At 39.3% G+C, this 22,432-nt stretch overlaps 1 gene segment (V, D, J or C); it reads left to right on the top strand.

Annotated features, from left to right (window-relative positions):
- Positions 1–11,281: 11,281 nt before the first annotated feature.
- On the top strand, positions 11,282–11,734 carry LOC116906227. The segment is given in 2 exon segments: positions 11,282–11,327; positions 11,406–11,734. Coding segments are annotated over 2 exon segments (375 nt in total).
- Positions 11,735–22,432: the final 10,698 nt, after the last annotated feature.

Below are 22,432 nucleotides of genomic sequence, written 5' to 3'. Positions count from 1 at the left end.
CTTTTAGGATAACAATTATAATAGTTGTTCTGAACCCATACTAAAACCAAGCTGCTCATGTGCTACATATGAATGCAGAAGGCCTAGGTCCATCCTGTGTATGGACTGTGTTTGGAGGCACAGACTCTAAAAGCCTCAAGCATCCAGGTTACTTGACTCCATTGATCCTCTTGAGGAGTTCCTATCCTCTTCCATGCCCTCAATACTCCCTCCTATTCCTATATAACAGCCCCAAGCTCCAGCCACTGTTTACTTTGAATGTCTGTGTCTGTTTGACTCAACTGCTAGGCAGAACCTCTCAGAGGACAATTTTTCAGGCTCCTGTGTGCAACTACAACAGAGTATCATTAATAGTGTAAGGGTTTGTCATGTGGGATGGCTATCAAGTGGCAACCTGTTTTAGATAGGCCATTACCTTAGCCTGTGCTCCAACTCTAGCAACATCATTTCTAGTAGACAGTAAAAATTTTGGGTTTGTGTCTCTATTGCCACACTCGCATCCCTGCCTGGCTAGAGGAGGTGTCATCTTCAGTTTCCAGATCACGAATGTACTGAATCACAGTTAAGGTCACCACCATTGATTCTGCAGCCCCTGTCATATCCCAGGTTTCTGTGTCATCTTTGAGATGCCTCCCACTTCTCACACCTATAGTTGCATATTTCCATTCACTTTTAGTCGCCATCTAGCCATGTCACCTGCCCTTCTCCACACACATGATTCTAAACCTGCCATTGCCTTTGGCATTTAACTTTCCCTTCCAGTTCCTTCTCTCCATCTTTCTCTTTTGACTATTTAATTCCCACTTCTAAGTGAGATGCAAGCTTCTTTACCTGAGCTTTCCCTCTTATTTAGCACATTTTGGTCTGGAGTGTAACAGAATACCTTTATTTTATGGCCAACATGAACTTTTAAGTAAAAACATACCATGTATGCCCATTCACAACTAGATTACCTCACTCAGGATGATATTTTTGAGTTCCCTCCATTCACCTACAAAATTCATGACGTCTTGATTTTTAATACCCAAATAGCATTATATTGTATAGAAGTACTTCATTTTCATTATCCATAATTCAATTGAGGAACATCTAGGTTCATTCTACTCACTCACTATTACAAATAAAGCAGCTACAAACATTGTTGAACAAGTGTCTTTGTGGGATGTTGAAGCATCTATGGGGTATATTTTCGGGAGTGGCATAGCAGGTATTTGAGGTAGAAATATTCAGTCTTTTGAGAAACCATCAAATTCTTATCCAAAGTCTCTGTAGATATATACATTCCATTCAGAAAGTAAGAAGTGTTCCCCCTGTTCTACATCCTAGCCAGCATGTGTTACCTCTTCAGTCTTTCATCTTAGCCATTCTGATGGATGCAAGAGAGAACCTCAGAGATGTTTGAATTTCACTTGCCTGAAAAGTAAGGACTTTGACCATCTGTTTAATTGATTCTTGACCATTCAAGATTTCTCTGTTGAGAATTCTCTGTTTAGTTCTCTATTTTTAAATGGGTTATTTGGAATGTTCTTTCCTCTTGACTCTATGCTGTTGACAAAGTCCTGAGAGTTCCAGAATCATTGTAATTTCAGGAGATCTCATTTACAAACCCTTTATCTCAGAGTCTGAGGCATTATTGTTCTGTTCAGGGCATTGTTTTCTATACTATGAGTTCAAGATTGTTTTTAATTGCTCTTTGAGAGATATAATATATCCATCATTCTGTTGAGGTCCTGAACCACTTCAACCTCATTTTTCGGTGAGCATGGGTCTATTTTCATTCTTCTACATACACATATCCTGGTAGTCCCGTATCATTTGTTGAAGATATTTTCATGTGTTCATTAAATCATTGTGGCTCCTTTATGAAAAATCAAATTTTCATTACTGTGTTGGCTTATTTTTGAGTTTATGATTCCATTCTTTTCCATTCCGTTGATCAATGTTTCTGTTTCTATACCAATGTCATGCAATTTTTATCACTGTTGGTCAGAAGTACAGCTTGAGATCAGGGATGGGGATTGCATTCTGGAAATCCTGGAGGTTTTAAATTTTCTGAGGATCCATTTCTTTTCATATACCCAAAAGATGTCCCAAAATCGTTATCCCTGGTTTTGCCTTATTTTTTTTTTTCGAATTGTTGTTTTGGAATATTTTTTTTTTTTTGCAAATTTTAATTTCCATATGATGTTGAGAATTGCACTTTAGCCCCAAAGGTCTATAAAAAACTATACTTCAATTTAGGTGGAGATTTTACATTGAATCTGTACTCTGAAAAAAAAAAAAGAAAAAAAAAAAAAAAAAAAAAACAAAAACAGGTTTGCTAAAAGGGGAACAAGAATTTTGGTAAAGGATATTTTTCACTATGTTAAAAGTAATTATCAGGGTTGGGCAAATTTAGCAAACCACTGAACTCAGTTGGTAGAAAGCTTGAGCAGACTCGAGGACCCCTTTGTCCAAGCAGAGACTAAGGCCCTGACCCTGGACTCTGACCTCATAGGTAGCAATAAATATCCTAGTAAGAGCACCAGTGGAAGGGGAACCCTGGGTCCTGCTAAGACTTTCGTGGTCCCCAATGGGGGAGGATGTGGAGGGAACACCAATGAAGAAAAAAAAAAAATGTTATCAGAAAGAAAGGGAATCATGGAAGTTAATAAAAAATACTTTCAATCATCTGACATAGTCTTCACTTTCTTTCTGCAGGTCCTTGAAATTCTTGTCACATAGGTTGTTCAGATACTTAGAATCTTTAAATTATTTGTTGCTATTGTAAAGTGAATTGTTGACATGATTTCTTTCTTGACCTGATTATCAATTATATAAATAAGGTTTATTGATGTATTGGAGTTACTTTTGTATCCAGCAACATTGCTGAAGGTGTATATCAGCTGTTGCAAACCTCTGGTAGAATTTTTAGTTTCTTATGTGTACTATCTTATTACCCGCAAATAGCAAAATATTGGCCTCCTCCTTCACAAATTGTATCCCTTTCTTCTCTTGGAGCAGTCTTACTGCTCCTACTAGAACTTCAAGTAATATATTGAGAGATTGGAAAACAGAGGACAGTCTTGTCCTTCCCTGATTTTATTAGAAATTCTTTAAGTTTTTCTTCATTTAGATGTCAGGTATTGGCTTGCTTTATACTGCTTTGATTGTATTTAAATATGTGTGCTGTATCACCAACTGCTCTAATACCTTTAACTTAAAGGGCTGTTGAACGTTTTTCAAAGGTTTTCAGAAACTAATGAGATAACCATGTGGTTTATGTTTACAGAGATTTTTTTATACAGAGCCTTATGTTGATGTATTTGTATGTATTGAAACATCACTGTATACAGTTTCATTTCTATTTTAATACATGCTTGCATACAAAACTGTATATCATAATTTCATATGAAAGGACAGCAATATAATATTATGAATACATGTATGTGTGAGACAGTCTTAAGTTACTTGATAAAATGATTACAAATTGTATCCAGTTTTAAAACAGGCATGAAAGTTCCTTATTACATAAAGATATACAATTCTGCTGTGTTTTACCAACACCTAGTTATTTTTTAATCACTGATTTCATTTTACAAAAATGATGTCCTGTTCTATAAATTTGATCTTGTAGAAAATGCAAAATTAATGATTGCACAAACACATAGAAATAGAAACAGATTTGGCATATTGAGGATGCTTAGCAAGTTTACATATACTGATTGTGGAAAAGCCCTTTCTCCAACATTTAAAACATGCAAAATTTCATAATGTTATAGTCACAGTCTGAAATACCTGGGAACATCTTAAAATGTTTTCCATTGTTTCCAGTCAATGCTGATTTAGAACTAGTATCAAAAACAATCCAGTGTTAGGTAACAGAGCAGAAAGAATCAAGGGCTGCTAATCTGTCTTCTTTTGTCCTGTGGTGGATGATTTATATGTCTGAATCTCTGTCTCTAATCCTTCATCCCTGTCCTCCTGTGCTTCCTCCTCTCCACCAACTCATATTGCTCCTATCTCCCTGTCCCTCTTCTTCTCCCTCTCCCTCTTCCTCCACCTCCCCCGTACACACCCTCTACTCCCCTCTCCCTGCCCATCCCCACTTCTCTCTTTGTATGTCTGTCTGTCTGTATGTATGTATGTGTGTATGTGTGTATGTGTGTGTGTTTAACAAACTCCATTGTTTTCAAGTAAAACCTGAGTTATCAACTACTCTAGATAATCATGGTATAAGATTTATTCAAAACTACATTATTTATTTTCAACAAACAATTGACATAAGACATCTAAAAATACACATGCATTATTCTGGAATCAGGAACATGGAAGAGGACATGATTTAGGATTATAACTCAGCATTAGCATATTTTTAAAGTTGATTTCATGGAAAGAAAAAAAGTATGGTTGGATGGTTTATTATTCTTATTTATTTATTTATTTATTTACTTACTTACTTTTACATTCCAGAATTTATTCTCCTCCTGGTCCAACCTACCAAGGGTTCCATATCCAACACCTCCTACCTACATCTATGAGGAAACATCCTCATAGAAGAAGGGAGAGAGGAGATGGGTTAGGAAGATTATAGATGGGAAACCAGGAAAGGAGATAACATTTGAAATATAAATAAAAACTATCCAATTTTTAAAAAAAGATAGGGATTATACCTGTCAGGATCACATTTTCAAAAAAAATGATGGAAGAAAGAATTTCAAACACAGAAGATTCATTAGAAGAAATTGATACATCATCAAAGAAAATAATATTTTAAAAATTTTTCTGACTAAAACATTCTGCAAATCTGCGGTAGCATGAAAAGACCTAACCTAAAGATATAGGAATACAAGAGATTGAAGTGTCCCACCTTCAACACTAAGAAAATATTTCCAGCTAAATCATAGAAGAAAAATTTGGCATCCTAAAGGAATAGATACCTATAACAAGTAAGAAGCTCATCGAATAACAATTACACTTGTACCATTCACATACCAAAACATAACAAAAGCAATATACAGCAAACCAGCAGCTAACATCATACTACATGGAGAGAAACTTGAAGCAATCCCACTAAATCAGGGATCAGACAAGGCTATCCACTTTCTCCCTACTTATTCAATATTGTATTCCAAGTCCTAGCCACAGCAACCAGATAATGAGAGGGAAGTCAAAAGAATACAAATTGGAAGGGAAGAAGTTAAAATACCACTATTCGCACTATTTATATAAGTGACCCCAAAAGTTTCACCAGAGAACTACTAAACATGATAAGCAACTTCAGCAAAGTGTCCGGGCATAAAATTAACTCAAACAAATCAGTAGCCTTCATCTACTCATGGGATAAATCGGCTGAGAAAGAAATTAAGGAAAAGACACACTTGACAATAGTCCCAAATAATATGAAATATCTAGGTGGCTTTAACCAAGCAAGTGAAAGATCTGCATGACAAGAACTTCAAGTGTCTGAAGAAAAAATTGAAGAAGATCTCATAAAACAGAAAAATTTCCCATGACCATGGAAAGGCAGGATTAATATATTAAAAATGAGCATTTTTCCAAAAGCAGTCTACAGAGTCAATGCAATCCACATTAAAATTCATACTCAATTCTTTATAGAGATAGAAAGAGCAATTTGCAAATTTATTTGGAATAATAAAAAACTCAGGATATTAAAAACTGTAGTCAACAAAGATAGAACTTCTGGGGGAAAAGCCATCCCTGACCTCCATTATTATTACAGAGTAATAGTCATAGAAACTGTATGGTACTTGTACAGAGACAGGCAGATAGATCAGTGGAACAACATAGAAGACAGAGAAAGAACCGACACAACTATTGTCACTTGGTCTTTGACAAAGTAGCTAAAATCATCCAATGGGAAAAAAAGATAGCATTTTCAACAAATGGTGCTGGTTCAACTGGAGGTCAGCATGTAGAAGAATGCAAATCGACCCATTCTTATTACCCTGAACAAAACTTAAGCACAAGTGTATCAAGGACCTCCACATCAAACCAGATACACTCAAACTCATAGAAGAAAAGTGGGAAAGAATCTTGAACACATGGGCAGGGGGGGAAATTTACTGAACATAAAACCAATAGCTTATATTCTAAGATCAAGAATCAACAACTGGGACTTTATAAAACTGCGAAGTTTCTGTAAGGCAAAGGACACTGTCAATAGGACAAACTAGCAACCAACAGATTGAGAAAATATCGGTAACAATCCTACATCTGATAGAGGGCTAATATACAAAATATGCAACTCAACAAGTTACACTCTAGAGGGCCAAATAACTCTACTAAAAAGTGGGGTATAGAGCTAAAGAAAAATTTCTCAGGTGAGGAATATCAAGTGGCTGAGAAGCATATAAAGAAATGTTCAACATCCTTAGTCATCAGGGAACTTCAAATCAAAACAACCTTGAGATTCTATCTTACATCAGTCAGAATGGCTAAAATACAAAACTTAGGTGGGGGCAGTTGCTGGTGAGAATATAGAGAAGGAGCAACATTCTTCCATTGTTGAAGGGATTGCCAACTGGTACAACCACTCTGGAAATCAATCTGGAGATTCCTCAGAAAATCGGACCTTCCACTGAATGTTCTGAGGAACCAGCTATACCTCTCCTGTGCATATACCCAAAAGATGCTCCAACATACAGCAAAGACACGTGCACCACTATGTTCATAGCATCATTATTTATAATAGCCAGAAGCTAGAAAGAACTCTGATGCCCTTCAACAGAGGACTGGATTTAAAAAAATGGTACTTCTACACAATGGAGTAGTACTCAGCAATCAAAAACAATGACTTCATGAAATTCATAGGCAAATGGAGTGAACTAGAAAATATCATCCTGAGTGAGGTAACCCAATCACACAAAAAAAATAGAAAAAAAACAAAAAACAAAAACCAAAAACCAAAACATGGTATGCTCTCATTTATAAGTCGATATTAGCCCAAAAGCTTGAATTACCCAAGATTCAATGCAGAGACCACAGGAAGCTCATGAAGAAAGATGATCAAAATGTGCATGTTTACACTCCTACATAAAATGGGGTACAAAATTATCCATAGGAGAGGATAGAGAGGCAAAGTTTAGAGCAGAGACTGAAGGAATGGCTATTTAGAGCCTGCCCTGCTTATGGTCTGTATATATATATATATCACACACACACACACACATACACACACACATACACACACACACACAAACACACATACAGAATCCCCAAAACTAGATAAAATTGATGAAATTTAAAGGGACTGGATACAGTTCTCTCCTGAGAGACTCAACTAGAGTGTGTCAAAAACAGAGGTGAATGCTAGCAGCAAAACAATGAACTGACAATGGGACCCAATTTGGGGGGATTAGAGGAAGGATTCAAAGAGCAGAAGGGGCTTGCAACACTGTAAGGACAACAATGCCAAACAACCAGAGCTTCCAGGGACTAAACCAGTACCGAAAGACTATACATGGATTGACCCAGGGATCCAACTGCACATGTAATAGAGAATAGACTTGTTGGGGCACCAGTGGAAAGGGACACCCTTGGTCCTGCCAAGGTTGGACCCCAAGTGCAGGGGAATATCAGGGGATGGTAAGGGGGGATGGATTGTGGGGGAACACCTAGACTCAATCATATACTACACAAATGCAAAAATATAGACACATATGTAATCACAATTAATGAATTTGAGAATGAGTAAAAGATGGATATGAGAGAAATTTTCGTGGGGACAGTGATGTGTATAGTATTTATGTGAGAAAGTCTATAAAAAAAAAACCTTTACATTTCAATTTCTACAAATCACCAATAAATTTCAGCTTTGACCCAATGCAATATTGGGTCTGTTCTCAGTCCTATCAAAGAATGAAAAGACCTTAGAACTGAAATCTTCCATACTCTTCCAGAGTTGCAGGTTAAGGGCTACACAGGTTTTTATGAGCACATAGATATTCTGATTGCATTTCCTACTGCTGTATAATTGAAGATCTGATTTAAAATCATTAAACGTAGAATGTCTCAAACAGAAGAGATAAGTAAACCTGTAGAATTTGAAAGAATGTAAAAATTATTCATTATATAATTACATATTTTTGATCCACAACAATACTAATTTTATGGTGATTTTTACTGAAGACACCCCTCTCTCTACCTTGATGTCCCTCAACTGAAGAATGGATTGAAATACTACCCAGCTACAAAATCCAAAGACATCATCAATTTTGCAGGAGAATGGATAGAATATGAGCATAGCATCTAGAGTAAGAGAACCCAGTCCCACAAAGACATACACTGTATGTTTGAGTTATAAGTGGATATTTGACATACAATGCAGGTACCATGGCATGCTTCATAGACCCCAAGAAACTAAACAAGAAGAAAAGTTTTAGTTATGTATGTTTTCTTGTGTTTAGAGCAGTGTACTTGGGTTTGATCAACTTATCAGGGAACTTACGTGTGAAGAAACTGACTGTCCCACTAACTGGAGCCAACAGTTTCCTGTAGCTCTTCTTGTAGGAATGGGGACTTTTGATGTTTCCCACTAAACTATAAACATGTAGTTTATGCATTGTCTTGACTAGGTTTTCATTGCTGTGGAAAGACAACATGACCAAGTTGACTCTTCTACAGACAACATTTAATTGTGGCTGACTTATACATTCCTAGGCTCAATCCATTATCATTGAGGCAGAAGCAAGGCAATGTAAAAGCAGGACTTATAGAGGAGGAAGTGAGGGTTCTACATCTTCATTTGAAGGACAATAGGAGAGGACTGGCCCTCCATGTAGTTTGGAAGAGTTTCTTACTGCCAACTGGCACAGTAAAATTCATTCTCTAACCAGGCCACATCTACTCCAACAAAGACACAACTCCTAATATTGAAACACACTGAGTCAAGCACATATAAACCACCACATTTTAACCCCTGATCTCAATAGGCTTTTTAAACACATGAGTATATGGAAGCCATATCTAGACATAGCATAATAAAAGATGCAATTAGCTCAATTTCCCAAGGTCTCATTTTCTATCACAGTCTCAAAATGTTAATAGTTCATTCTGAGATTTGACCAATCGTTTAACTGCAATCTCCAAAGCAAACAGGGAAAACAGCTGGGCAATCTTCAAATGCTGCATCTCTATTCATAACGTAAAAGTAGTCTTCTGATATATTTTTCATCTTTGTTGTCTGCAACAAGCTTCTTTCTGCTCTACTGGTTACACTCCCTGTTAACAGCTTTCCTGAGCAGGTATCAGCAAAAAAGCCTGTCGTGCCCCACTGAGTCAATATCAGACAAAAGCTAAAAGTAAATATTTTTAGTGAACCAGCTCTTTTGTTTAGCAAAAGGAGTCACCTATGGTTGTGCCATCCAAGTACCAATAGTAGAGAAAAATCAGGAAGACATGACTCTGAGGCATAATCTAAAAATTATCAAAAATTTGTGAATTCTGAAATTTCTTCTTCCACAGGTCCAAATCATGTGGTGGCCTTTTCACAGGGACAAGGAATGTATAGGTGGCCACCAGGAGCCTCTGACTATAATGGTGGGAGTATTCTCATGCTACAGGGTCACAATCAAACAGCAGGGGGTGCCAAATTTCCATGGTTTCACAGAAACAGTATCACAGAAAGCCAGAACATACTTCTCAGGCATGGCCTTCCTATTCCTTCACAGGATAAGGAAAATCTGCCAGTATAATGAATGTTTGTTGACTACCTTTGTCAAGCAGCCTCTGTGCTAGCAGAACATCGATACTGCAGTTCAAAAGTCTGGTCTGACTACACAACAGAGTTGTGCTCATTTCTTCTATTTTCTGTCTTATTCCCACTGCTTTTGTTCTGACCCCATTATAATTGCTTATCTTTAATCCACACTATCAGCACAGAATTTAGTCCACATTATACAACCATGTGTCACTTTAAGTCAAGTAAGAGACACCTTTTCTTCACCCCTGTTCATAGCCCTGTTTTTGATAACTGTATGTTAGTGTTACACTGTACTGCTGATTTATGTGTTACATCATGATTATTAAAAGAAAATTATTAATGTGGAAAGTAGACAGAATTAGATTCCTCGAATGATGCATAGTCTCATTACATTTGGAGTATAAAAGGGCAGAAATAATATTTAAAATAAGAAAAGGATTTTCTTAGAATTTCTAAATAAGTGGATCCATTCTATGTTTTCATCATGTTAGAGCACCAAGTTTGTCAGTTACAAAACTACATGTAAAAGAGCTAGAGCTTTTATTTCAGTATGTGATATATGTTTTTCACATATGTTGAATTACTGTCAATGTATTTTTCTTTCCAAATTCTGACTATTTTAATTATGTGTTTGAGTTTTTGTGGAGGTATGTGCACATGAGTGTAGATGGCTGATAGGAGTGAAACAGTTGATTACCCTAGTTGATGAAGGTATAGGTAGTTGTGAGCTACCAGATTTCAGTGCTAAAATCAAAACTTATATCCTATGAAAGTCAATGCATGTGCATATCCCTTGATCCATCTCAATAAATCCTTAAACTACTTTTATTATAACAACTTCTTCCCTAATTTTTACTGTAATGAATTTTAGTTTTTATATTACTATAAATACATCACTTCTCCCAAACTTCCCAACTATTTTTTCAAAGTTTTAGAATTTATAACTGACATATGTAAAGGGAAAACCCATTTAATAATTTTATAATTGTATAATTAAGAAAAAGAAATGTAGTTTAATTCTACGAATTTCATAAGGGAATGTCAGTCACTGGTAAGGGAGCACAGAGGAACATAAGATTTTATTGATAGAATCCACTTACACTTTATAGGCAAAATGTACTGATGCAAATGTCTCAGTACAGAGGCTGCAGTACCCACTGGACAGAATGAAGTCATTGAATCAGAGCACAGAGCAGGGCAGTCACATAATGTGTGGTTGCTATAGGGCACTGTTACCATGTTATATGTATAAGGCTCAGGACCAAGCCCTGAGACTGTGAAGTGTATGGGTGAGAACAGAAGAGTGAAAAACCAGTTCAAGTAGAAGACTTGGAGGACAACAAAATCAGCATGGAGTCATGCACAGCAGATACTGTAAGGCATGGGCTCAGCTACCTAGTGTCATGGATCCTTTTATATCTAATTGTGCATCTGGTTTCATTCAGTATGAATTAGGGAGCCCAGTCATATGCAAATCTATAGAAGACATGAGAGTAGAAATCTGAGGCTCACCCCACATTCCATCAAGTGAGTAACCAGTCAGTCTCAAGGAAGCACTGAGCCCCAGTGTTCGACATCATGGACTTGGTGTGGAACTTGCTATTCCTGATGGTAGTTGCCCAAAGTAAGACATCAAAAACAAGAAGTCCAAGGGAAAGGAAGCAGTTCCATGAATCCTTACCACTCTGTTTTCTCTTCACAGGTGCCCAAGCACAGATCCAGTTGGTACAGTCTGGACCTGAGCTGAAGAAGCCTGGAGAGTCAGTGAAGATCTCCTGCAAGGCTTCTGGGTATACCTTCACAAAATATGGAATAAACTGGGTGAAACAGGCTCCAGGACAGGGCTTGCAGTATATGGGCTGGATCAACACCAAAACTGGGAATCCAACATATGCTGATGACTTCAAAGAACGGTTTGTCTTCTCTTTGGAAACCTCTGCCAGCACTGCATATTTGCAGATCAACAACCTCAAAAATGAGGACATGGCTACATATTTCTGTCTAAGACACAGTGTGAAAAACATATCCTGAGGGTATCAGAAACCCTAAGGGAAAAGTGGTTCAGCTGTGTCTAGACAAAAACAGAGGAAACATTCTCCTCTTGGTCTTTGATTAGAATCATGAATTTACTGTAAAACAGATAGTAAGTTGACATGTGGCCAGCCACTGAATATACTTAGTGGGGCTGTGACAGACCAATGAAAGAATGGATAAAAAATAATTGGTTCATTTACACAATGGAATAGTATTCAGCTATGAGAAAACAGGAAAGCATGAATTTTGGAGGCAAATGAATGGAACTAGACAATATTTTCCTGAGTGTGGAACATGGACCTCAAAAAGACAAGCAAGGTGTTTTACTCACTTGTAAGGTATAAAATTCAGGATCACCATGCTATCATCCACATACCCAAAGAAGCAAAAAGACAAGGATGCCCCAACAGAGACTGGTTGAATCTTTCTCAGGGTGGGAACTAAAATAGGTACCAGAATTTGATGGAGGGAATGTTGTTATCAGAATTTTCCCTTACATCCAATAGTGACACCGTTTGGTCACTGTTACCATGGCAATGTCCATATTTTCCCAGAAGACCTTTTGGCTCAATTCACAAACCCACTTGGGAGCACTTAGGTCATATTCCAAATAAAGGGCAGACTTCTTCTCTCTTCCTCTTTTCTCTTCTTTCTCTTGCCCCTTCCTTTTGTTTCATTCTCCCATTAAATTTCTCCACATGGAACCGTGTTGGTTTTGGTTTGGTTTGTTTTATCTGGATGGACACGTGCAAATATTTAACAACGTTATTGGTGGCTAGCACTAGGTTTATGATTTTCCAGTGAATAAGGCTTCTCCTTTCCCCCACCTCCCACCCCCTTCCCGCAGGAGAGGCCGATCTTGGGGGATCTCTACTGCTACTCCTGTGCTCAGTAGTCTCACCGTTCCATATACTGCTGTATGCTCCAATGCATCGTACACTGCTTAGAATTGAATCGCTGGGGCTTCTAGGCATCCATAGCCATCTTCTAGCTGTTGTGAGACTCAAGACTTAGGCCATGTGAGTTAGCTGACTTCTCCATGACTCACTGCCATCCTTGACATGTTTTGCTAGTTTTCGCTGCGGAGACAGGCCATACCCCATGGTTCTACACTCCTGCTACCAGATTTCAGGCATGATTTCGACACACAGAGACTTATAGTTAGGCCTTTCCTGGTTGGCAGGGAGGACCTGCTTTCCCGGAAGAAACCTGTTTAGTTTTTTCTGGGAGTGCGGAAATCTCCTGAGCTAACACACACTTGACAGAACCTCAATCTTTGCGCGGAACATCCCTCAAAAGCCGCCTTGCCCTCTTGCCCTGGGCTATCACCGCTGACAGGAAATCCCAGGCCTGGCTGGACATGATGTCTGGTGGGTCTGAACCTGTTATAACTTCCAGGAATCTGAGTGACAACTCAAATATCTGTCCTTGGCACAATTCTTTCTTTGTCATTAATTTCCCCTGGGATGCAGGTAGAAATTAATTGGTGACTTTCCCAAATGGAAAATTTGAGGTCTTTGACTGTATTCCCACATACACCATTAGGATGACTTTTGGAGAATTTCAAAACTTATAATTAATGCCTCACTTGAAGACATCAGAATTGATACACCTGTACAATAATGTTGGGACCCAGTATTCATTAGATAAAGGTTCAAAATGGCCACATAGGGGCATTCTGAATTCCTCAATTTTATGTGATCTTCGCAATTACTGCCAGCAATCTGGTAAATGGAAAAAGATTCTTTATGTTCAAGCATTTAGTATCTTTGCTCTAACCCCTCTCTGTGCTCCTCTTGCAACATTACCCAACTCCTCTTAGCTATGAAACAGGCACAAGTTATATACCTCTGATGAAAACAATCAATATAGCTCTCAATCATGTCTTGTAATTATTAACATGTTTAAGTTTATGACACAGAATGTCCCAAAGGGTTTAACAGTTTGCCCCACAAGGTCTCAGAAGATATGAACACAACTTCAACAATCTGCCTGGATTGTGCTATGATAACCACAGAGAAACACAGTGGACAAAACTGGATACCCTCAGAGTCAATTGACTTATCTAAATTAAGGTATGTCATTTGTCATGTAACAGGTATCCATTACACACGGGGGAAAAAACTCTGTGGCTACTGGGATGAAAAGCCAAAATGACTCTGCCCAAGTTGTCATGAAGACCACAGAGACCACGGGGAAATGTTGGCTAATGGACTCTCATTTTTAAATAATACATGAATGCTAGATTATAGTTTATTCTTCCTCATATTTCTGAATACATTGAAAGCTAAGATAAATAACTTACCAACTAAGAATCAGACCACTCAACTCAGTTTCTAGCAACTAGTTCAGATGTAAGCTTTCAAAGATGTAATATGTTACTTCCTTACCTAAACTCAGTTTTCATTGATTAAATGCTTCATATTTCCTCTTCTTGCTTTACCACTCTGTCCTATTCAAGTTCTTATAAATTTGCCTATACTGATGAAACTTCCCACTATACGATCCAACTGTAATCACAAACTCTTATTCCTTCTGCTCCACAAAAAGCTTATTTAAGGAATGTTCATGTTGTTGACTCATGTTGTTATCTCTTTTGTAAACTTATAAGCTACAGGAAACCCACTCAGACCTACCTCTCATGGACCAAATAGACTCCACCCAGATAACTACATCTTGCTCAAGTTCCCACTTGCTACATATTCCAAAGGGTGGGATTCCTCTGAGGTTCAAAGGTACATCTAAGAAAAAAAGTATTTCTTTCTCCCAAACATGCTTAATCTTATTCTCTGCCTATAATATATATGTGTATGTATGTTCTAGCATCTTGTCAAGTCCAGGCTCTTAGTACAACAGGACAGCTCCAGAGATGTGACCTCCAGATATTCCAATCTCCTCTCACAGACATAGACATTACTGTTTGATATGTTCCTTCTGGCTTATCCTTGGAGAGTTCCACAGACCCTGAACAACAGGGAGACAACCAACTCTAGGACACGACAAACGTACCCTGTCATAAATAGCACCAACCTGTCATTCTGCCTTTTGCTCCAGTTCCTGGACTTTTGAAAACCCTATATGGAAATGGATAGAATCTTTCATAACAACCTTTCTAATCACCCTGTTGGCATTCCTATTCATTCCCTGTCTCATTAATCTTGCCTCTACATTCCTTCAATGACAGAAACAAAAATATTCTATTCAAGCCATTAAAAAATTTGTGTTACAGAATTACCAGCCTCTATTCACTGAGTAGACTGATGCAAACAATTACCAAGTGGTCCCTGATGGTGAAAATCAGCTGTGTCAAGACATGGACTATGCCCCAAGACAGCAGGAAGTAGCCTAAGAGATCAGAGGCAGCTATTTCCTTTGACCATCAGCTTCTCCCTCCCTTTTTTCCCTCTATTTATGATAAGAAACAGGGAGGTCTGTTGGTATCAGGATTTGACTTTACCTCCAACAGTGACACTATTTGGTCACTGTTGCCATGGCACCGGTCATACATTTCCAGAAAACATTTTGGTTCAATTTGCAACCCCACCTGGGAGCAGTTAAGTCATATTCCAGATAAAAGACAGAGTTGTGTTCTCTTCCTCTTTCCTCTTCTTTCTCTTGCCCCTCCCCCTTGTCTTGTTCTGCCATTAAATCTCTCTACATGGAACTATGCTGGTGTTGGTTTGGTGTGCTTTACTCAGATGATCAAGGGCAGATAGTTAACAACAAAAGGGAGGGACTTGGGTAGAAGGAGGCCTGGAAGTCTTATGGGGTATCAGATATAGGGAGATTAGGGAAAGAGACCAACCTGGAAGGGAGGGAAGCCACAAGAGACTGTGGAGGTGAGTCTAGCTGAAACTCCTAGCAGAGGAGTATATGTATCTGTGGAGAACCTTTGGTGTCACTCATTGAAATTTTTCCAAGTACCTGTGACAGGGCTCAAGGAAGTAGGCTTTGATAAGAATATTCACATTTGGGCTAATGTAAGGCTCAAGGATCAAGATAAACACTGCCAAGGATTGTGTGTTTTCCCTTTTTTCTTGATTATCCTGTTAAGCCACAGGGACTCTGGAGACTTTGTTATTTTGTTTGATTGCTACTTGGTGTGAATCTTTAATCTTTACCTGGCTTGATCGCCTTGTCTTTGATCTGAGAACTGACTTTATTTTTTTGAATGTACCTAGATTGATATAAAGTCAGACTGGAAAATAATAAAATTGCTTCAGCCTCAGCACTAGCTAAGGTCATTTTATAATGTCTAATCGTCTTTTTCTTTTCAATTCCCTCTCTCTCCCTTGAGGCCCTGTTGACAGACTGAGCTGGCTTGGTCATGGAACCAGTTCTCTGATGTAGTAAAAATTATTTGGGGGTTTATATCTCATCTCAGATACTTTAGTTCCCAAATAAAAAACACAGATCTTTTCTGTTTATAATAAGCATTAAAGCACTAGAGCTGAGCAGATATCAACCTTCTAAATATTTTTTTTCTATTTCTCTGTCAAAATCACTGAACTTATAAATACTTTCATTTTGAAAACTTAAACAAGTAAATCAATTTATAACAATAATTGTTGCAGTATATTGAGACAGGGTTTCTCTATGTAGACTAGGCTGACTTAGATTTGCTAGCTAGATTAGGCTGGCCTCAATCTCACAAGGAACATATCTGTCTGTCTTTGTCTGCCAGGTATTGAGAGCAAAGTCATGGGTTTATTTAGTATTTATGTCCTTGTAAGCACTCTGTCTGAGCTCCACCCTCACAGTTACCTGGAAAAAGCCTAGTATACTCCACCCCAGAGTCTTTTGGCAACAGCCAACTATACCTGACAATATAACAGTGGCTGCTTGAGCCCTCCTCACTCTCTTGCTCTCTCTTTCTCCCTCTTGCCCTCTTTCCCTTTTGCTATTATCTTCTTCTACTTTGTCCTTTCTATCCCTATTCCCCTCCCCATTTAGCTCCACATGCTCATGGCTGGCCTCTCTCCTCCCTCCCCAGTCCCTCCCCCTCCCCAGTCTCTCTCTCTCTCTCTCTCTCTCTCTCTCTCTCTCTCTCTCTCTCCCTCTCCTACTACTACTGCCTTTTACCTCTACTCCCCATGCTCTGAATAAATTCTATTCTATACTTTACCATCCTGTGCCTGGTCCCTCAGGGAGAAGTGATGACTCAGCCTGGGCCTGCTGAGGCATCCCTTTCCCAGAACTCCATAGAACATAATCCCCCTCTCTTTATCATTTTATCAACACAATATTAGTGCCCGAAACCTGAGACATACCTTCTCTTTATTTTTTCATAAACACATCGTATGATGCCAAGATTCAGATTTCGAAATTGTGCTTGTTTTTATCCCCCTGCTACTACCCAATGATTACTAGCCTAAACTTTGAAGAACTGGTAAACCCCTCCCAACACTTGTCATAGTAAAAGTACAAATGGTCTCAGGGGAGCATTCTTGAGCTTGGAGCTAACCCTGTGCTGCTCTGGAGGATGGAGATTTTTCACTGAGCCTAGTTCTAGGACATTTTCCATTGGGTGAGATTTTCCTCTCTCCTTTTGAGGCAGTTTTTTTCTCGCTGCTGAAAATGCCAGTGCGGGCCTGGATAAACTGTTCTCTGGGTCAGGAGAACCAGTTCCTATTTTCTCATGTATGGGTCTGTCTTTGCTGCTTGTCTCTATTTACTGGGATGTTTTGGTCTAATTCACAGTAAGTAAGCAGAAAGCAATATCTCTATGTGGCCACTAAATGTGCACTCTCTTGCTAGCCACACTTAGCATAGGCTCCCCCTCCTCTTTTCTTGATTGCTGCTGAGCTACAGGAGCTCCTCCTTTGAACTGCCCCATGGAAACCAGGTCTGGCCCAATACCTTGCTTCTTACCAGAGACTCTGTGAGACTTGCTATTCTATGCATGTGTGACCCCTACACTTAACACAGTTTCTGAAGTGGGGCTTCTGCATGCTCTGCCTTCCTGAGGCTACAGTCTCAGGTTAGCAGCAAAGTGAAAAGTGGGTCTGGCCCTGCCCCTATCATCCTGCAAGGAACTCTGTTTGTGAGACTTGCTTTCCTGCCTTCATGGCCATATGTATCTCCCTCTCACCCTACATTATGAGTGTTCTCTTGCATGTGCTCAGGACTTCTAAGCTGCTGCTGAAGCTGCTGATTCTCAGTGGGAAAATCTTGTCTGGTCCCATCCCTTGCATGCTGCCAAGGACTCTGCCTGCTAAGACCTGAGTGCCAGAGAGCTCTTTCTCTTTCTGCCTGTGACTTTGCTCTGGTGCTCTGCCTGCCACAGCTTCTAGAAAAGCAGCTTTCAACCTGTCTTTTCCAGCATGCTTACAACACCCTCCACAAGAATTGCACATTTGTTAATAGAATAGGAACACTAAGGGCTCCTCCCCCCATCACCATCACCACGGGTGGGGCAGTGACAGCCAGAAGCTGAAATCACTGATCTTGTCCTTATGGCTGCAAAGAGGAAGCTCTGCCCCACCTGCCATGGTCCTACCTTTGTGTGCCACTGAACCACCCTCATGCTGGTACCTGTAGCTTGCTCCGAGGATTAGCCATTCTGAAGGCTTGCTGTTCTCAGTATCACAGGCTTCGTGGTCTCACACATGGCTGAGTTTTCTCATCCTTTTCTAAGCTTAAAAAGCTGTCGAAGTTATTTATGATTTTTTATTCCTTTCCCATCTTGATATAAGATCCTCACCAATTTACTTCCTGAAGAATGCTGGAAAATGTACATGCAGACAAGATCCATGCAACAGTCAGAACATATCAAATAGAATCTTAGGCAGTATCTGACCAAGATCCCTGAAGCAATTATAATTACATAGGTTGTATTTTAGCCAGAGATAGATCTGTAACCTGCCCTCTGGCCAGGTTTATAATGGCAGGCTTAAAACTAGTAAATTATGAATAGGTCCAAGAGGTCATCCAGGAAAAACAGGAAAACTCATCTCAATTTTTAGAATGCCTCACAAAGGCTTTATTGCAATCGACTCATTTGAACCCTGAAAACTCAGAAGGTAAGCAAGTTCTAATGAACCATTTCTCTTTCTACAGCAACCTTGACATAAGACAAACTTAAAAAGTTACATAAAGGGTCACTAACTTCACAGACAGAATTTTGATGCTAGCTTTCAAAGTATACCATAAAAGCAATGAGAAGGCTTGCAGACATATGAACCATATGCTGGCAATGACAGTCCTACTTGCTCCAGCTATAACGCTGGACTCATGCTTCTCTAAGGCTAAGAGACCACCAGGCTCCTGCTACAAATGTGGTCAACAAGGTCATTGGGCAAGGGCTTGCGCTAACTTCTGCAAGCTAAAGGGGACATGACCAAGGTATTTTCAGGAGGAATATTGGGATGTCAATTGCCATTATGTTGTACAGGACAGAGGAAGATCACTACAAGATAATCTCCAGCCAATATTCTAGGCTTGGATACAGATGACTGAAGGTGATCAAGCACCCTTGACCTGACCACTGCCATCACTAGTAGGGAGCCCTAGGTAACCATCATGGTGTGTGAGCTGCCCATCTCCTTCCTCTTTGAAACTTATTCAAACCTGACAGTGTTTTGGAGATGCACTTCTCTTTCCCATGTTCCTATTGGTGTGGGAGGACCCTAGTCTTCCTCACTGGAGCCCTCTACTTAGTTACAATTCTAGGTGTGTTTTTCTCATGCATTCCTTTTTGTAGTGTCAACACATCATGACCCTTTATTGGGATAGAAACTCTTATATCTAAGTTGCGTACATCTATTTCCTTTACTCCACCCATTCCCCTTAAAACATGCTCAACATCAGCCCTTCTGTTCTTTCTTCTAGCCAGTCAGCCTACTAACACGAACATGTTGCTTCCTTTTCCACCTTTTCAGGTAGACCCCCGAGTCTGGGAGGTCCAGAATGCATCTGTTGCTCAACATTCTTTCCACAAAGTTCCAGAAACTGTTCCATGACTGCATGTCAGAAATCAATTAAAGTGGCTGCCATCCCTGTATTACTTATCAAATTCTAAGAATTTTAATCTCTTTACTTTTTTTCTCTTTGACCAGAAAAAAAAAGAAGATTGTAAGAAATGGTCAGAAGAATATGGGGGTTGTCCATATTGGTTTTGTCAGATACATAAGCTAGGATCATAGATGAATCACTTCTTTTATCAACAATGCAAGACATGATTTTTCTACATACAAGATCCACAAAATCCCACGTGGGAGACAGGAGTTGTTGGTAAGCTCTGCCATAAAAATCAACCGGGGTCCCTCATAAGTACTATCCACATTCAGAGAAAATATGTCTCAATGCCAAAACTCTAGGTATCAGAAAGGTGTGGGACATATTCAAAAACTCCTCCAAAGTCCTTACCTCTTTGACATTCCCCCTCATAAATGACACTAACTTGTCATTTCAACTTATACCTCAGATCCTGACCTTGGCATACCAACTCCTTAATGTTACCTGTCCAGGTCACTTAAAAGATTGTTGGCTATGTGTTACCGCGGGAACTAGCTCACAAATGCCATTTACAACCTGTCTGGTGAACCTGCCCAAATAATCTTACCTCACCTTTTGTCAGCTGCCCTGACACTGATGTTAACATGACTCCATACGTTCACTCTATCTCTCTTTTTGGCATAGCAAACTGTTTTAAGACATCCAGGACATGTTCTCTAGAAATGTTAGGTTTCCTACAGTGCAATAGAACTACAGCCCTTGATACCTCACCTCTGCCATAATGCCCTACAATCCAAAACACATCAGTCCTTTGTGACACACAGGCATATCATTGCCTACCTGAAAGCTGGTCATGAGTTTGTACATTGGTACTCCTGTTCCATAAACTAGGAGTAATTCAAGGAAATGAGTCCCTGCCAATACCAGCGGGCCAGGAGGACCCCAGTTTCCCAGGTAGGGCCTGGCCAGCCTTTGTGGGATAAAGGGACCTCCTAGCTTACATACAAAACATGATTCTGACTTTTGAGTGAGTGTTTCCTAGAAATGATCTCTCAATCTCATCTCCCTTCTTGGCTCTTGCAGCCATTTGAAGGAACTCCCACAGATGTGGGATACACTTTCTGGTGATTCCAGGACTCACTTTACATGGCCCCTAGAGGATCTGAGTAACAACTTAGACATCTTGCCTGGCAGAAATTTGGGGTGTTGAGATTATTCTCAGGAAGCCAGTACACATAATTCAATACTTCTTTTAATGAGTAACTCATTGTCTTCAATCTAACTTCTCTTAGCTAAGAGGGACACATCAGATAACAGTACAACCCTCCATCCAGATAACGACTGCCTCCTTTCTGCCTCAGACCTGTTTCCACACCTCCATAAACCCAAGCTGCCACCTCAGTTTCTGCTCTTTACCAGGCTACCCCAGAGTCTCCTTGCTCATCCTCTGCATTCCCTTACCCTCCTCTTTTGTGAGCTGTAGGACTCTCCAATCACCCTGCATTGGCACCTACCTTCACTCCTCCAGTCACCTGCTCTGAGGACACAGCCAAACCCTAGAGTCTTTCACTACCAGGGACACTTGACCCAATACTGATACTTCCTTTAATGGAAGTTGCTGTGGTAGATGGCCTTATCAGAGTAAATGTTCCTTTCTTGATGAATGAACTTTCTCAGATAGAAAGCAGACTTGGTTCCCATACCTCTAATGCCCCTGCCTCTATTAAAGAGTTTCAGGACATTACTTATATCTTATAATCTTATAACTTGACTTTCCACAATGTACATATGATGTGTTCTATTTAGATGTAACCAATCAATATAGCCCTCAGTCTTTTCAGAAGTTTTGTAATCATTAAAATATTTAAGTTTATGACAGACAAAATCTACCAAAGCCTTTAACAGTTTGCTCACAAGATCTCAGAAGATATGAACTCAGTTTCAAGAGCCTTTCTAGATTGTGATATGATAAGCAGGAAAATGGCATATAGTCAGCTCAGGGGGCACAGCCACATTCCAGACCATGATATGAACATCTGGACCATGCATGACAAACCACCACACATTCTAATGCTTGTTCCAAACCTTGCTTGTTTTAGAGAAACAGAGTTGCAATGGAATCATTTCTTCCTGACTTCCTAGGTAACTGCAGTGTTTACTTTAAAACAAGATCATGCCTTCAATTCTGGAATCAAACATTTAAATTTGGGTTAGTTAAAGTATGGTCTTACAATATGTTAGTTTGCAAAAATGTTCTCGTAAAAATTAATTAGGGATTTCTACTCAACTCTTGATCATTTGGCCACAAAACAAAATAACACAAAACTTTATATTTATTTTAAGCCTTAAAGCACAAGAGCTGGGCAGTAATCAACCCTTTAAGCTATTTTGTGTACTTCACTCTCAATAATACCAAGATATCATTTTTTTTTCATACTCCATTTGGGCTACACCCACTACAACAGGTCTGGTGCTTATGACCCTGTTTTCACAGTGCCCGTATACCATGGCCATCTTCCTCTTTTTCTCTCTCCTCAATAGTGGTCTCTGCCTCAGACTCCAAGCCTGGGAAACAAAGTCCCACCTAGCTCTCTTCTTCCCAACTGTAGTCTGTAGGTAGTTTTATTCTACTCATATTTTTAAATTATGGAGAAACAATAAGTAGTATTATTTATTGTGCATGAGGATCTCCTAATCCCCTGAGCAACCAGGGCCAATATTTATCATTACAATGCTTAA

This window comes from Rattus rattus, chromosome 7 (genome assembly GCF_011064425.1).
Source record: "Rattus rattus isolate New Zealand chromosome 7, Rrattus_CSIRO_v1, whole genome shotgun sequence".
Lineage (NCBI taxonomy): Eukaryota > Metazoa > Chordata > Mammalia > Rodentia > Muridae > Rattus > Rattus rattus.
The sequence above is the reverse complement of the archived record's forward strand: the minus strand, read 5'-3'. Positions and strand labels throughout refer to the sequence as shown.